General features: G+C 40.4%; 1 protein-coding gene across 1 annotated transcript in view; it reads left to right on the forward strand.

Annotated features, from left to right (window-relative positions):
* Positions 1–17,065, forward strand: part of SPOPL (speckle type BTB/POZ protein like) — a 60,417-nt gene that overhangs the window by 33,188 nt on the left and 10,164 nt on the right. Inside the window, exons 5-8 of the mRNA XM_084642982.1 lie at positions 584–711; positions 9,690–9,867; positions 9,969–10,024; positions 13,559–13,681. Of these exons, the coding sequence (XP_084499108.1) occupies positions 584–711; positions 9,690–9,867; positions 9,969–10,024; positions 13,559–13,681 (485 nt within the window). The remainder of the gene's footprint in view (positions 1–583; positions 712–9,689; positions 9,868–9,968; positions 10,025–13,558; positions 13,682–17,065) is intronic.

Here is a 17,065-nt window from a genome sequence, read left to right on the forward strand (position 1 = left end):
TGAGACATCAAAATCAAAACAACTGCTTTTATTGTTTTATATTTTATCATAAAATAATTTTAAAATATCTAAAGAAAGGTCATTTTGACCTGAAAAACAGGACTTTGGGGGGTTTTTTTTTTGTCAAAACAAATTGACAATTTCAAAACTTTTTTTCAAAAAATTAATCAGAACCAACCCTTTCTCACAAACAATTTTGCTTTTGAATAATCAGAGTTGTCTGGTTAAAAAATTTTTCCCAACCAGCTTGGGTGACTATACAAATTAGCTTGTAGCTAGAGAGGAAATATCTAAATGAATAGTCCTTGATTTAGTACAAATAAGATTATCCTAGACAATTCTAGAGAACAATATAGAGAAAATTATTCTGGACAAGTCTTTTAAAAACAAAGTAAATATTGTTTAGGATTTTCTAAGAAATGACACAATATATGAAGTTTGTTAAATTGATTTAACTAAAGTCAGTTTAACTGTTAAGCTTTCTCAGTATTGTTTTTTTTTAAGCTCAGTTACCCCATATCTTTCTGTTTAACAAAATGTTTTGCTTGAGCATACCTATTCTGTTTCTTTTGTCTTTTACCAGAAAGCCAAAGAGCATATCGATTTGTGCAAGGCAAGGATTGGGGTTTTAAAAAATTTATCCGAAGAGATTTTTTACTTGATGAAGCTAATGGTTTGTTACCAGATGACAAGCTTACATTATTTTGTGAGGTATGGGTTTTTAACTAACTAAGATAGCTTTTAAAAATCGAAGCAAAAAGATTCTGTTTAATAAAATTATGTACTTTTTTGCAAATATAGTAAATTAGCAAGTTTAAAACCATAATGTGAATATGGTGTGTTGAGTATTTCCTTCCTTGATATATGTGTGTGTGTACTAAATACCAAAACGGGTGTGATCTTATGACAGTGAACCTATTGGACTTCTCCGAGTGACTAGGGAATGAGCTGTAGAGCTTCTTTTACAAATGGTGGTTGATAAATCCCATAGATGGAAACTCAAGTATAGTGAGGTTGCTCTTTTCAGTAAAAATCTATTTAGAAGAACAATCAAACTGTTCTCCACTAGCTCAGGAATTCATTTTTATCCTAGACTGCTATTACAAAATAAGCTAAATGTCAATAGGAAAGAATACTACAATCATAACTAGTACATTTTAGCAAGTGAGCAAGTTTCTCAAGTAAAATGGACATCAGTTCTTTAATAAATAGCTGTCTTAATTTCTCAGCCAGTGGCAAGATTCCTACAGCAACTTCTGCTCATGAGAGGGAATTTAAAAATTGATATATTTAAATTCTTAAAATCAAACTACTGTAGGTGTACTGCTCTGACTTATATTTTGGATTTTAGCCTGAAGGCTAGTTGTATAACTTATTACCTTTATAACCCTACAGTGTGAACAAACATGCAGGTTACTTAAAGCAGAACAGAATAAATACCTGTATACTTAGTGTATATCATGGAGTTAATTTTAGCCTCATGGAGAAATATATGAGGAAATAAAATGTAAATCATAATAAATCATGCCAGTAACCTAAACGGTCATACTAAAATCCAGTAAGACAGCTTATGACTTTTTAAAAATGGAACCCAGAGAACAGTTGTGATCTTAGTGCATCTGGTATTAAATAGACATTGGCAGGTTATCACTGCTGCCATGGACTGATTAGTGGCTTAGGGGGATGATAGATGCTTTAACTGCTAATAAGTTTGCTTTGATCTGCGTATTTACAGGAAATGTGTAAAATTGTCTTGGCAAGATTACAACTTAATTATATGTCATTATGCTGTGTAGGAAGAATAATTGAAATGTGGCCCCTGAGACAAGATGGTGCAAATATAGTGCATCTTATTTTCACTTAGACAAACTAGTTAAATTAGTTGCATGATGAATTTATTCTGAATACAATTATTTGGTTGATAAAAGCAAATGTAGAAAATACTTGATGGTTATGCGAGGATGCTCATGAGCTCTTTTTAAAACCTGCCCAGCATCAAATAATTTACACCAAACTAGCTTTACCTGATAGCATTTATGTTTGAAAATGACTTGCACTACATAAGTTTAAAGATAAAATACATATATAATTTTGAACATAGGAGACTTATCTATTCTATTAAGAAATTAGTATTCCTACTAATTAATTCAAACATATTCAATCTCAAAACAAATATTTCTTTCCTATTAAAATTCTCTGTATTTTCAAAATATCATTGGCTAATATTAAGTGTTAGAGATATTCTGCCTCTAAAGGCAGAAAGAAGCATTATATTTAGTAGTTTACAATAAATTTGTTAAAATAACTTCTGGCTTAACACCCAAGCAAAGGCTATATAATTAAGGTTGAAATCCTGCTTAAACTGCACTTATTCCACTATTCTGTTGTAGCTTTTAGGCTGCTATGTGAAAGACTTTACACAGTTTTGAGGCACTATGACAAAGGAACCCACCTACAAATGACAATATTTTTTCAGCTTTAATTCTGAATCCCTGTTTTTACATCACTTATACACAGGTCTGGAGACAGTTCCTAGCCAAAAATCAGTAATTACTACTTTTTTAAATTATAATGTTATACTGTGGAAGCTGCTTTGTAGCAATCCTGATACTGACAACTTCTGGTAAATAGCAATGTTTTGCCAGGAACCAATCCCATCCCTTTCACTTTGATGTTAGTGGGATTTGGATATTGGAAATGGCATGCCATATATTGAGAACTTTTTCGGGGGAAGGAAGCCCCTGGCCCTAGGTAGATTAGCAGGGCTACAGTCAAGGAAAGACGTGCCAGTGCTTGGCACATCCCAGTGCTTCCTTCCCTGACTGCAGCCCTGCAAACCTGCCTCCACCTGGTGACCATACAGGAACTAAGGGGCTGGGTAGCCCGCATCCCCTGCTGGAGTCTTGGTGCTGTGGCTGGGTGGGGAAGCTGTGGGCAGAGCAGCATTGGGGAGGGAGGCTGCGGTGTAGGTACTAGGGCTTTCCTCAGGGAGGCAAGGGTGTTTTGGGGCCTGCCGAGCTACATGGTTTCTCTCCCCACTGTTGCCCTCCCCACAGCCTCCCACTCTAGCTCACAGGGACAAGTATATTGCATGGCTCAATGGGCCCTCATGATCCCCTGTTGCTGCCTCCCACAACCTCCCCTCCCACCGCACAGGGAGAGGTGACAAATCTGAGGAACTGTCCCAGATTGAGATGTCAATAGAATGGGTTTTGGAACAAATTGATAAATTGAACAGTTATTAAGTCAGAAGGTATTCCCCCAAGAGTTCTGAAGGAGCTCAAGTATGAAATTGCAGAACTGCTAACTGTGGTATGTAACCTATCACTTAAATCAGCCTCTGTACCAAATTACTGGATGATAGCTAATGCTGATTTTTTTGTTTTAAAAAAATAAAAAGGCTCTAGAGGTGATCCTGGCAATTAAAGGCCAGTAAGCATAACTTCAATATCTGGCAAATTGGTTGGAACTATAGTAAAGAACAGAATTATCAGGCACCTAGCTAAACACAATATGTTGGGGAAGTGTCAACATGGCTTTGGTAAAGCATGATTTCCCTTTACAAATCTGCAGCCAGAGAAGGCACGTTCCCAGCACTTCCTTCCCTGGCTAGAACCCCACAAACCTGCCTGCTGCTTATGAATAACTGCTGAATAATGGCAACTTTTTTGCTGGCAACAAAGAGGTTACTAATAAGTGAATCTACCTGTATGCACAGTTTGGAAAAAAAATAAGTAGATACACCTAGCCCTGGTTTTCAGGGGGAGTCACTTAATGGGGTTCCAGAACTCCAAGTCAAGGAGGCAGAACCTTGCACTCTTTTTCCTTCTATGCAGGGTGAAGGGGGATTATTCAGTCTGCCTCAGATTTAATATAGAGTGCTGCACATGAGACTGTCTTTTGTAATATGCTGCTAGTGTTCCTGTGGCCAGCAGGATATGGTGATATGGTTATGCTTTCAGTCACAGCAAAGACTGGAGTGCCAAACAGCCAAGCAGGGTTATGCTCAGCTGCTTAAGAAGATGAGTCACCACTGAGAAGTAGCAGGATGGATAAAAAGCATGATTTTTAATCAATTTTCAATTTCAATTTATTTTTTAAGGTTAACCTTTTTATTTACATGTTGCTAGTTCTTTACTTTTTCCCCATTTTATAATCTTAAAGTACTAATGCAGATATATTGTATTTATTACTTTATTAGTAGTATAATTTTTAATTTTGTATAGTTTTCTTTTCTCCTGAGAAGTTTAGAATTTTAATTGTGACTCTGTTGTGAAAGAGGCAAGTCCAGGGCCTCATTAACATCCTTACTGTGAGAACAACAAAACTCAAACACAACAAATAGCCAGTGCTATATGTGCAACCAACACCATCCTCTGACACATTGATTTTTCACAAGTCAAGGAATCCATCAGGATTTTAGTTTGATCACAATGGGACTTGTGCCAGTGAGTCGTGCAGGTGCTTTTGAAAATCCTATTTGCCTAAATATGCATTTAGGAGAGAGAGAATCTTAAAAAGTCCTGGCCTGTACATATAAAAAAGGTCATAGTGACTTTGTTTACATATTGAAAGTCTAAATAACTTTTCATTGTTAACATTGGAGCAACTTTGTTTGGAAATGACACCGATATTATCATTGAGTTCAAGAAAAAAAAATTGCAAATATTTGTGTATTCTTAACCTTAAGCAAGAGTAGGCCCACTGAAGTCAATGGGATTATTCCTCTGAGTAATTTTATATACCTTTTGAAGCGTTTACAGGATTATTGCCTTAGTTTTCATTATTGCAGGATATTCTATCACAAATAGAAAATAATCTATTCAGGATATTTTCAATATTTTGGTTTTTGCCTATGCCAGTTTTGTAGAATTTAAATAGGAAACTTAACCTTCAGTGGCATTTTAAAAAACAAACAAACAAAAAAAAAACTCTTACAGTTTAATTCATATAAATTTATGGTTGCTAATAATAAAGTTGGGAGGTATTGCCAAAATGGAGGAGGACCGGAATATCATACAGGAAGATCTGGATGACCTTGAAAAGTGGAGTGATAAAAATTGGATGAAATTAAATAGTGCAAAGTGCGAGGTCATGCACTTAGGGACTAACAACAAGAATTTTTACTATAAACTGGGGATTTATCAGTTGGAAGCAGCAGAGAGGAGAAATACCTAGGTGTATTAGTTGATCACAGGATAACTTTGAGCCACCAATGTGATGCAGCCATGAAACAGCCTAATGTGATCTTAGGATGTATCAGGCGAGGTATTTCCAATAGAGATAGGAAAGTGTTAGTACCATTATACAAGGCACTGGTAACACCTCATCTGGAATACTTGTGTGCAATTCCGGTCTCCCATGTTACAAGATTGGCAGAGATCCTAGGGTTATTTTTACCTTCCTCTACAGCAATGTTTCTCAACCTGAGGGGGTCATGGGATGGGTTTAGGGGGTCATAAGTGCAAGACTGGCATTCGGGGGTGGCAAGCAGAGCTCTACGCCACAGAGGGCCGCTTGAAACTAAGTTACGTGCTTCAGCCCCAGACGGTGAGGCTCAAGTCAAAGCCTGAGCCTCGCCACCCGGGGCTCAAGCCCAAGCCCTGCAGCCCAGAGCTGAGGCATGTAACTTAGCTTCGCAGGGCCCGCTTTGGCATGGGGCCCTGGGCAGTTGACGTGCTTGCCACCCTCTCATGCCAGTCCCTGAGTATTATTAATAATTTTCTTAATGATATTTAGGGTAGGGCGTTGACATTTTTTCAAGTGTTAGTATGGGATGGAAGTGGTACAATTTTTTGAGCCCAAAGGGGGTCGCCAGCACAAAAAGTTTGAGAAACACTGCTCTGCAGCATAGGGAATGGGTCACTTGCAGGTTTAAACTACAGTAGAACCTCAGTATTACAAACACCAGAGTTACCAAACTGACTGGTCAAGCACACACCTCATTTGGAACTGGAAGTACACAATCAGGCAGCAACAAAACCGCCCCTCCAGCTCCCGCAACACATGTGCACGCACGCAAATGCAGTATAGTACTGTGTTTAAAAGTAAACCACTAAAAAAATAAAGGGAAAGTTTATAAAAAATGATTTGACAAGATAAGAAAACTGTTTCTGTGCTTGTTTCATTTAAATTAAGATGGTTAAAAGCAGCATTTTTCTTCTGCATAATAGTTTCAAAGCTGTATTAAGTCAGTGTTCAGTTGGAAACTTTTGAAAGAACAACCATAACAATTCTGTTCAGAAAAAAGAACAGGAGTGCTTGTGGCAACTTCGAGACTAACAAATTCATTTGAGCATAAGCTTTCGTGGAGCTATGAACATTTCAGAGTTATGAACAGCCTCCATTCCCCATGTGTTCAAAACTCTGAGGTTCTATTGTAGTAAATGGTTGAATCTCTGTAACATGAAGTCTTTAAATCATGATTTGAGGACTTCAGTAATTCAGCCAGAGGTTATGGGTCTATGACAGGAGTGGGTGGGCGAGTTCTGTGGTCTCAATGTGCAGGAGGTCAGACTAGATGATCACGATGATACTTTCTGGCCTTAAACTTTCTTCATTCTTATAGGCTCATAAAAAAGGGACTAAGGAAAAGGGGACAGGAGGATGGAAGAGTGGGAGAAGACAAAGATAAACCTAACATAAGAAATGAGGGGCGTAGTGGGGATGGTGTGATCGTTGGAGAAAGGAATGTAGAGTGAGATTGCTTGGGATTATGTGGACTGTTACCAAATTGCACCATTTATGTACATATTAGCATGCAGATTAGCTGTGGCCCTCCACTTTGTTGCATGTTGCCATTGGTGGTCTTTTCAGTACTACTAAAGCCCAATATGCTGTGTTTTCACTAGGAAAATATGTGGTAGTTGAAAATTTCTGCCCTGAGAAGTTTTTAATGGTTGAGTTATAAACTTGTGATAATGAGGATTTATAAGCGGGGGGAGGGGGTGAGAACATAGTTCAGGGTTGTTTTAAAACAGCCACAGAAAAAAATGCCAATGTAACAGGCATCCAAAAACTGACACTAATCATTATGGCTGTAGCAGAGATTGTGAAACTTAGCTTTTGGGGTCAGTATGTAATATTTAAGTAGCTAATTCATTATCCCTTACTGTAATAAAATGTGTAGCCTAACATTAAAATTGTTCAGATGAAAAAAATTATATAATATCCTGTTAACTTAAGCTAATGTCATAGACCTTTTCTGGATCGTGATCTAGATCACTTAGGTACTTGTATGGCCTTTCTTATCATAATATCAGAGTATCACAGTCTTTAAAGTTTTTATCATTTCAACATCCCTGTGAGATAGGAAAGTACTATTGTACCCCATTTTACAGAGGGGGAACTGAAGCAGAAGGACATGCTCGGGTCTTGAATACACTACAGAGCTGTGGCTGTTGTCCCTATATTGACAGAACTCCCTTGTGTAGATACAATGTAAACTAGCAGAAAGAGTTCTGCTAGCATAGCTACATCACCTTCCTGAATGACATTAGCTATGCCAACAGAAACACACCTCTGCTAGGTTTCAGAGTAGCAGCCGTGTTAGTCTGTATTCACAAAAAGAAAAGGAGTACTTGTGGCACCTTAGGACGAACCAATCTATTTGAGCATAAGCTTTCATGAGCATCCGATGAAGTGAGCTGTAGCTCACGAAAGCTTATGCTCAAATAAATTGGTTCGTCCTAAGGTGCCACAAGTACTCCTTTTCTTTTTACACCTCTGCTAGTATCGTTGCATCTACAGCGAGGTGGCCAGAATAACCCTATCACTTAGGATGTGTGAAGTGTGCGCCCCCCCCCCCCCCCGGTAGATTGACAACTAAACTGGCAGCATTTCGTAGTACAGACCTAGGCCTCAGGAATTGCCCAAAGTCACGCATGAAGTCTGTGGCGAGGCAGGGAATTGAACCCAAGTTCTACATTAGTGTTTTAACCACTGGACCATCCTTCCTTTCCTTATCTGACATTTAGACTGCTCAGATGAAGTTTAGGTTGTTCAACTCAGACATGTCCATGGGGCTTGGCCACATCCTTCTGCCTTTGAACCATGTTCTCTGGCTCTGGAACTCCAAACAGAGCAGTCAGTTGAGTGCTCTCACCTTATCTATTCCATTTCTAAATTTCTATAGCTTAATTTGGAGAATCACAGATCAAGATCCTTTAGCTCAATGTTTCTCAATCTCTTTGATACCAGGGACCAGCATGCTACCTTCCTAAACTGTGTCAAGGAGATTTCGGGGACTGGCAGCAGTCCATGGTTTCTCAAGACTGCTTTGGCTCACTTTAAGCTCCCTAAAGGAGAGTAGAATTTCCAGGCATTTTCACCAGATCAGGCCCCCTGTTCAGCTGTTCCTCATTTGTTTCCCCATCACCATAGAGCAAAAAGATGGTGTTCAGTCTGTGAGCAGACTCGCAAGGTATATCTACACTTAAATTAAAAACTTGCCGCTGGTCCATGCCAGGTGGCTCAGGCATGGGCTAAGGGGCTGTTTCATTGTGGTATAGAGGTTGGGGCTTGGGCTGCAGCCTGCATTCTCAGGCTGTCCCACCTCAAAGGGTCCTAGAGCCTGGGTAGCAGCCCAACCCCAAGTGTTTACTCTGGAATTAAACAGCCCCTATAGCCTGATCCCTGCAAGCCTGAGTCAGCTGGCATGGGCCAGCCGCAGGTTTTTAGTTGCAGTGTAGACATACCCTCAAAAACACCACTATCATCTTTCCATTCCTTCCCAAAGACAAAAAAAGCTAGCAAAATACAGGGAGGGGAAATAAAAGTCAAGAACCACTTCAGATGCACATCTTTCACAATCTTCTTGGTTTAATTTAATTTAAAACCAAATTTAACATCTTATGCACAAACATTTGAGTTTATATGGTGCCTCTATGCTACATTACAGACTCATTTTTTCTAGAAGAACCACTTTAAAACTCTTTAAGAGGAAAGTATCCACATTTAATTTGTGCTCCTGTGGGGCAAAGGCAAACTGAATAATGAAAGAGCTGTATTTTACTGGTACCTAGTTCATTTGCTTTATCAGTCTACCATTTTAAATAAAGTTGTACAAGTTCATTTTGACTAATTGGGGTAATTTACTGATAAGAACTACCCAGGATCACTTTTATGAAACTCTGCTTCTTCTGTGCTCACTTAATCAGTTTGGGTTCAGTAAAGGTAGAGCCTTTAAACCAACAACACTTACTGATATGTGTTCTGTTTCTCAGGTGTGTGGAGGGTCTTATATTTTGTTGATTGTCTCCGAAATAGCAATAATTTTTAATTAGAGATTCCATTTCTCTCCCAAGAATAGTTTCTGCCTTTCATTTAATCTCTGGCCTTTTTATCATGCTGTTTGTGGCATCATGCTCTTGATTTTTGTCTTGGTCAGATAACTGCACTAAATGAATAGAGTTTGTATCCTTGAAAAGAAAAAGCTTATTTCTCTTACACGCCTTAAAAAGTTTGTTTCTTTGGCTCTAGTATTGTTCCATAAAACCTAGCCTCTTTGAAATGTAGTCTTTTCCACTATTGCATTTTGACTTGTTTAGGGTTGTGGGGGAGAGGCAGAACCACCAATCATATTCTTGCTTTGTCTAAGAATTACTCAAGTTCTAGTGTAGGTGCTAAAATTTAATGATCATTGGCATCAGTTATGAAGGAGTTTCTATCTTACTGTGATTTTCTGTTAGGTAAGCGTGGTCCAAGATTCAGTAAATATATCAGGACAGTCTAATACAAACACTCTGAAGGTACCTGAATGTCGACTAGCAGAAGATTTAGGGAATCTCTGGGAAACCACAAGATTTACAGATTGCAGTTTTTGTGTAGGAGGACAAGAATTCAAAGCTCATAAGTCTGTCCTTGCAGGTACTTTTTTACTTTTGTATTGTAACATATTTTTTTTATTAAATAAAAATGTTAAAATTCGGCTATTTAATTGTATTTAATGCTTAATTCTTTTGCTACAGCTCGTTCACCAGTTTTTAATGCAATGTTTGAACATGAAATGGAGGAAAGCAAAAAGGTAAGCAGGACTGAAAGTTTAAGGTGCCATTCTTGTTCTGATTCCAAAGAAAAGGAAAAATTTATAGAAAACTCAATTGTACTTCATGGATTGAGAAAGATAAAAGGGAGTACTTAATATGGAAAAAGTTATATCAACCAGGTAGATATCTCAAGATATCATTGAGTTGACGCCACCCTATGTCAGTAACTCAAGCTATCTTCTCTCAAACTAGCGTAGCTCAAATGAGAGTGGCCACATTGTGAAATTACACTTGAGCTGCTCTGTCCATGCTGATGGTTCACTCATCTTTGTGTGGCACTAAGACTTTTGGGGTGTATCCCCTGGTTCTTTGTGCTGCAGTAAGATGAGCCAAGGAGGCTTCAGTGAATTGTGAACATTTGTCTGTCGTTTCTGAGCACACAAGGAGAATTGTGGTAAGATACTGCAGAACTAGTGGCATTCAAGTGGAGCTATGCCATGTCCACACTAGAGTAGTTGTATTAGCAGCTGGCAAGTTGCACTCACATCAGCTGTAGCCTATACCTCTTATGAGCCAGCCAACTAGAGTTAAAAGCATCACCCCACTTGAGTTAAGGGATTTATGTGTACATGTCTAGAGTTAGGGTTAGAGTTGTAACTCAAATTAACTTTGCAGTGAAGCCTTGAGGGGAGACTGAGATCCTTCTCTTAACCACAGATTCCACAAACACTTCATGCATACAACTGGTCTACAGGGATAGTAGTTTAATAAGTCCAGATTGCTTCATGCTCTTTATATCTCCTACAGTGAGGAGCCATCTACCTATGTAATGGAAAAGAATACTTCAAATTCTAGAAAAAAAGAAAAGGAGTACTTGTGGCACCTTAGAGACTAACCAGTTTATTTGAGCATAAGCTTTTGTGAGCTACAGCTCACTTCATCGGATGCATACTGTAGCTCATGAAAGCTTATGCTCAGATAAATTGGTTAGTCTCTAAGGTGCCACAAGTACTCCTTTTCTTTTTGCGAATACAGACTAACATGGCTGTTACTCCGAAACCTTTCAAATTCTAGCAATTTCTCCAGTACTATAGAATTGGGGAGCTACTGCAGAATAGGTAACTGTACTGCTTGCTCTGACTGGATTTGGACTAGCTTTGCAAGCCCTGGTTCTAAAAGCATTGAAGTAAATCAGTGCCACTTCATGCAAACTTGACTCTTTCTCCTCTTGGTTAGTGAAAGCTAGCTCTCAGTGATTGGGGCCACCACATGAATGTCATCACCTCCTTGAGAGATGGGGCAACCTAACAAATTTTGAAACTCTAGGAAGGACATACAGTCTCAAGAAACTATCACATGCTAGTTATCCCAAAATCTCTAATATCTCCTCCTTGGGCACGGTTATCCAATAGACAATGGCTAAACTATTCCAGTTGTACTTTAGCTGTAACATAGAATCATAGAATATCAGGGTTGGAAGGGACCTCACGAGGTCATGTAGTCCAACCCCCTGCTCAAAGCAGGACCAATTCCCAACTAAATCATCCCAGCCAGGGCTTTGTCAAGCCTGACCTTAAAAACTTCTAAGGAAGGAGATTCCACCACCTCCCTAGGTAACCCATTCCAGTGTTTCACCACCCTCCTAGTGAAAAAGTTTTTCCTAATATCCAATCTAAACCTCCCCCACCGCAACTTGAGACCATTACTCCTCGTCTTGGAGCCCTTGTAAACCCCTATTAGATCTGGAGATGACATTCATCTGAATTGTTCTGGGCCTGAATCTGTGTATTCCATAGTTCTGAAGCTATAGAACTTGCCATGGATTTCAGCCCTTGGAATCTTGGTTCTCTTTCTAGCCTTTATGGGTGTGAAGATAACATTGAAAATATGAACAAAGCATTAAATGATGCAGTATATTTTTCCTGGGTTTGCAGGTACCCTTCATCACAATTAGTGACCTATGGGCCATGAAATCATTGAGTCTAAAGTTTGGTATTTTTCCAAGATGACATGGAATTCACCATTTTGCTGCACTCAGGCGCCTGAAAGGCTTTTTTCTGTCTCTCTGTTGGGACTTCCTGCAGCTCTATTACAGGGCTTACTCACTATCCTGTTCCACGTAGCTAAGCAGCAGCAAGATAGACTCCAGCTTGCAGCCAAGGAGTATAGGGAACCATAAATGTAGACTGGGCAGCTGGATTGTCTGGTGAAAATCACAGCAGCTCAAGCCTGTGAAGCTCAGAAACTGAGCTGGTGTAGTTGGTTGCAAGCTTCCTCCTTCCTTAGCATACATAGGAAGTAAGATTTTGAAGCAGGCCACCTGGATAACAATGCAACTATGAAAGCCCATAGATCTGGATCACCTGCAGAACCTAGCAAAAAAATAAATAAATAAATCAAAATAAAAATCCATAGTTGAATATCACTGACTAACTTTAATGTTCATGAGGATTTTCAACTAAACAATCATTGGGTGTGTTTGGAGAGTGAGAAATGGAACATCAAGTCCATTTCATGAAGATACAAGTTAAATTCTATGGCAATATTAGGATTGCTTGCAAAAGAATTTTGTCCCATTGAGCCTTGGTGAACATGAGTCTGTGATTATAGGGCTATGCAGAGCTCAAACATATGTGTATATATTAACTCAGTTCTTAACAGTGTGCTGCTAAGAGCTTGCCTGGTGCAGCAGCAGCAGTAGGTGGAATTTCATTAATGTGGATTCACACTTTGCTCTTGGGTAGATCCCAAAGGATTTTTAGTGGACAGTTCTCATTTTCACTGAAGGTTCTCAGTTGGAGTCCAATGATGGGTACAATGATGTTTCCTCTTGTAAGTGAATCCCATAGGTGAGGAGGACCCTGTACTAAAAACTACAGCTACTTCAAAATGCATAATGGCCTTCCAATTCTGTATGCATTTCAAGATCCTGGTCCTTGTCTTTTTACGGCCTGTCTCTCAACACGCTATCCTACTGCAACAGCTGTATTTAGGGATGCTGGTGAAATTCAGGTTCTAACTTGCAAAGACCAGGGCCAGGCGTTTCTTAATGGAGAGTCCTAAACTGTAGAATTCAGGTGAGGTACAAATACAGTCTTTGCCGGGCCTCCTTTGAGAATCACTTTCAGAACAAATTGGCCCTATTAAACTGAGCAAATTAAAGCTAACTCTCTTGTTTGCTGCTGGCTAACTTTTTGCTCTCTCCAGTACTTAGTCTCTTCTGTTCAAAGAAATGTTGATGGATTTAAATCCAGGCCAGGATGTATTTTTAAAAATTCCATAGACCATATTTAGGATTCTCTGTATATACTTTTGCACTGCAGATTCCATACAAATCCAGCCATGTCTAAAAGGAGCTATGATGTCCGTCTGACTAACTTGTAAAGCTGCTGGCAAAGGAGGAGCTTGACTCTAGGTCTATAGTTGAATCTAGAAGTGCCAACTTAACCTTGTAAGGTTCTATATGATGGATATGAAATAAAAACTTGTAATAAGCAAACCAGGTGATCTTAAATTTTTACTCCAAAATTTATAGATGTTATGGTTTTCCTTTTTTTGTTTTTATTCAATAGAATCGTGTAGAAATAAATGATGTAGACCCTGAGGTTTTTAAAGAAATGATGAGATTCATTTACACAGGGAAAGCGCCAAACCTTGACAAAATGGCTGACAACCTGTTGGCAGCTGCAGACAAAGTAAGTAATTAGCTCTTAAAGTCCTCAGAATTGTTGTTTTAGAAATCCCTGTTCTAAAAACATATATTTTCAGTTGTTTAAATACACAATTGATGTCGAAGAAAAATAAACAGATGCACCAACAGATATAAGAAATGGAGTGGCTAGGAGGGAGAAAGATTTATTTTTTTTTAAATGGTGGGAAGATTAGAAAAATATAAAACTTTCCATGGCTGCTGGGAGTATGTACTACCAAGATTTTTCTGAAGAAATTGGAGGAGCATTAAATATCCTTTAGAAGATCAGTAATGACAAAAGTGTGTTCTTGATCTTTGTATTATGAGACAGGATAAATAACAGGGCTTTAATGACTGCCTTCTCTAAACCATTACTACTTCTATAACTTTGTCATCTTTCTGTCTCCTCAGTACCCTAAATAGTTCAAATCTGTTCTTGTACCTAATTCTTGCCTTTAAATATTTACCCTTTAAGCCTACCCTTTAAATACTTTCACTGTTCCTCTGAAATGTTCCTCCTTCTGTTCTGCCCTTCTTGAAAAGGGGGACTTCAACAACAACAACACAGTATTCAAGGTGATCTAATTCCATTTCATATTTTAACATACTATTCCAAAATCTTTTAAAAATACTGTACAAATGTAATATCTTTTGCTCTTTCCACTGCTGTTGCACATTGAGCTGAAATTTCATCTAGCTGTGCACTATGAAGTCTAAGGGTATGTCTACACTACGAAATTAGGTTGATTTTATAGAAGTCAGTTTTTAGAAATCGATTTTATACAGTCAATTGTGTATGTCCCCACTAAGCGCATTAAGTCAGCGGAGTGTGTCCTCAATACTGTGGCTAGCATTGACTTATGGAGCAGTGCACTGTGGGTAGCTATCCCACAGTTCCCACAGTCTCCGCTGCCCATTGGAATTCTGGGTTAAGCTCCCAATGCCTGATGGGGCAAAAGCATTGTCGAGGGTGGTTTTGGGTACATGTCGTCAGTCGCCCCTCCCTTCCTTCCTTCCTTCCTCCCTCCCTCCATGAAAGCAACAACAGACAATAGTTTCGCACCTTTTTTCCTGGGTTACCTGTGCAGACGCCATACCTTGGCAGGCATGGAGCCTGCTCAGCTCACCACTGCTGTTGCGCAAGGTGTTTACAATGTTCACATTATCCTGACGTATGTGCAGAACTGGGCTAAGAGATGCCAGCACGATGATGCTTGTGATGAGGACATGGACACAGACGTTGCTGAAGCATGGGCTACGGCAATTGGGACATCATGGCGGCAGTACGGCTGGTTGCTACAGTGGAACGCCGATTCTGGGTCCTGCAAACAAGCATAGACTGGGGGGACTGCATAGTGTTGCAGGTACGGGATGATTCACAGTGGCTCCGAAACTTTCGCATCCGTAAGGCCACTTTCCTTGAACTTTGTGAGTTGCTTTCACCTGCTCTGAAGTGTAGGAATACCAAGATGAGAGCTGCCCTGACTGTTGAGAAGCAAGCAGCGATAGCTCTTGGAAGCTTGCAACGCCTGACTGCTACCGATCAGTCAGGAATCAATTTGGAGCGGGCAAGTCTACTGTGGGGACTGCTGTGATACAAGTAGCCAGTGCAATCACTGACCTTCTGCTATCAAGGGTAGTGACTCTGGGAAATGCGCAGGTCATACTGGATGGTTTTGCTGCAATGGGGTTCCCTAACTGTGGTGGGGCGATAGATGGAACACATATCCCTATCTTGGCACTGGACCACCTTGCCAACCAGTACGTAAACCACAAGGGGTACTTCTCAATGGTGCTGCAAGCACTAGTGGATCACAAGGGACGTTTCACTAACATCAACGTGGGATGGCCAGGAAAGGTGCATGACGCTCACATCTTTAGGAACTCGGGGCTGTTCGAGCAGTTGCAAGAAGGGGCTTACTTCCCAGACCAGAAAATTACCGTCGGGGATGTTGAAATGCCAATAGTTACCCTTTGGGACCCAGCTTACCCCTTGCTCCCATGTCTCATGTAGCCGTACACAGGCAGCCTGGACAGTAGTAAGGAGCAGTGCAACTACAGTCTGAGCAAGTGCAGAACGGTGGTAAAATGTGCCTTTGGACGTTTAAAAGCTCGCTGGTGCTGTTTGCTGACAAGGTTAAACCTCAGCGCAACCAGCATTCCCATTGTTATTGCTACTTGCTGTGTGCTCCAAAATATCTGTGAGAGTAAGGGGGAGACGTTTATGGCGGGGTGGGAGGTTGAGGCAAATCGCCTGGCAGCTGATTCTGAGCAGCCAGACACTCGGGTGATTAGAAGAGCATGGCTAGGTATGCTGCGCATTAGAGAGGCTTTGAAAACCAGTTTTATGACTGGCCAGGCTACGGTGTGACAGGTGTGTGTGTGTTTCTTCTTGCTGCAAACCCACCCCCTTTGTTGATTTTAATTCCCTATAAGCCAACCACCCCCCCCCCCTTCAATCACAGCTGGCAAAGGAAATTAAGTAACTACTGTTTTGAAACCATGCCTTCTTTCTTTATTAATTTTAAAAAAGTGAGATAACTGACAAGGTAGCCCGGGTGGGGTGGGGTGGGGTGCAGGAGGAGCGAAGGACAAGGCCCCATTGCTTACTGTAGCCACACTACAAATCAAAACTGTTTGAATGACAGCCTTCTGTTCTTTGGGCCATTCTGTGGAGTGGAGTGGCTGGGTGCCTAGAGCTCTCCCCCCCCCCGGCATTCTTGGGCATCTGGGTGAGGAGGATATGGAACTTGGGGAGAAGGGCAGGCAGTTGTACAATGGATGCAACGGGGGGTCTGTGCTCTTGTTGGCTTTCCTGCAGCTCCAACGGACATTTCATCATGTCTGTTTGCTCCCCCATTAGCCTCAGCATCACCTCCTGCCTCTGCTCATCGTGCTCACTTAATGCTTTCCTGGCCTCTGCTACTGAATGCCTCCATGCATTAAGCTGTGCCCTATCAGTGCGGGAGGACTGCAGGAGCTCGGAAAACATGTCATCGCAAGTGCGTTTTTTTTCGCCTTCTGATCTGCGATAACCTCAGATGATAGGGGGAGCATAGAAACATTTGCACTGGGGGGAGTGGAGATAAAAAGGAGAGTAAAATTTAAGATACATTTCAGAGAACAAAAGGGAGACTCTTTCACAGTGAATCAAGCAATTCACAGCACATGTGCTTTAGGTATAAGGTCACATTTTGCCTTTTATATTTGAGCGCCTGCTGGTGTGGTGACACATCACACACATTTGGGCATCAGAATTTGGTTTCCAGGCAGCCATGGTAAGCCTTTTGGTACCCGGGGTTGACTTCTTCCGTCTTCATAACATGTGGGAACGGTTTCAAACTGCAGCACCATCCTTTCCCATAGCAAGCAATGCCGGTTGGGTTTC

Source organism: Lepidochelys olivacea (genome assembly GCF_965140295.1).
Source record: "Lepidochelys olivacea isolate rLepOli2 genome assembly, chromosome: 11".
Classification (NCBI taxonomy): Eukaryota; Metazoa; Chordata; order Testudines; family Cheloniidae; genus Lepidochelys; species Lepidochelys olivacea.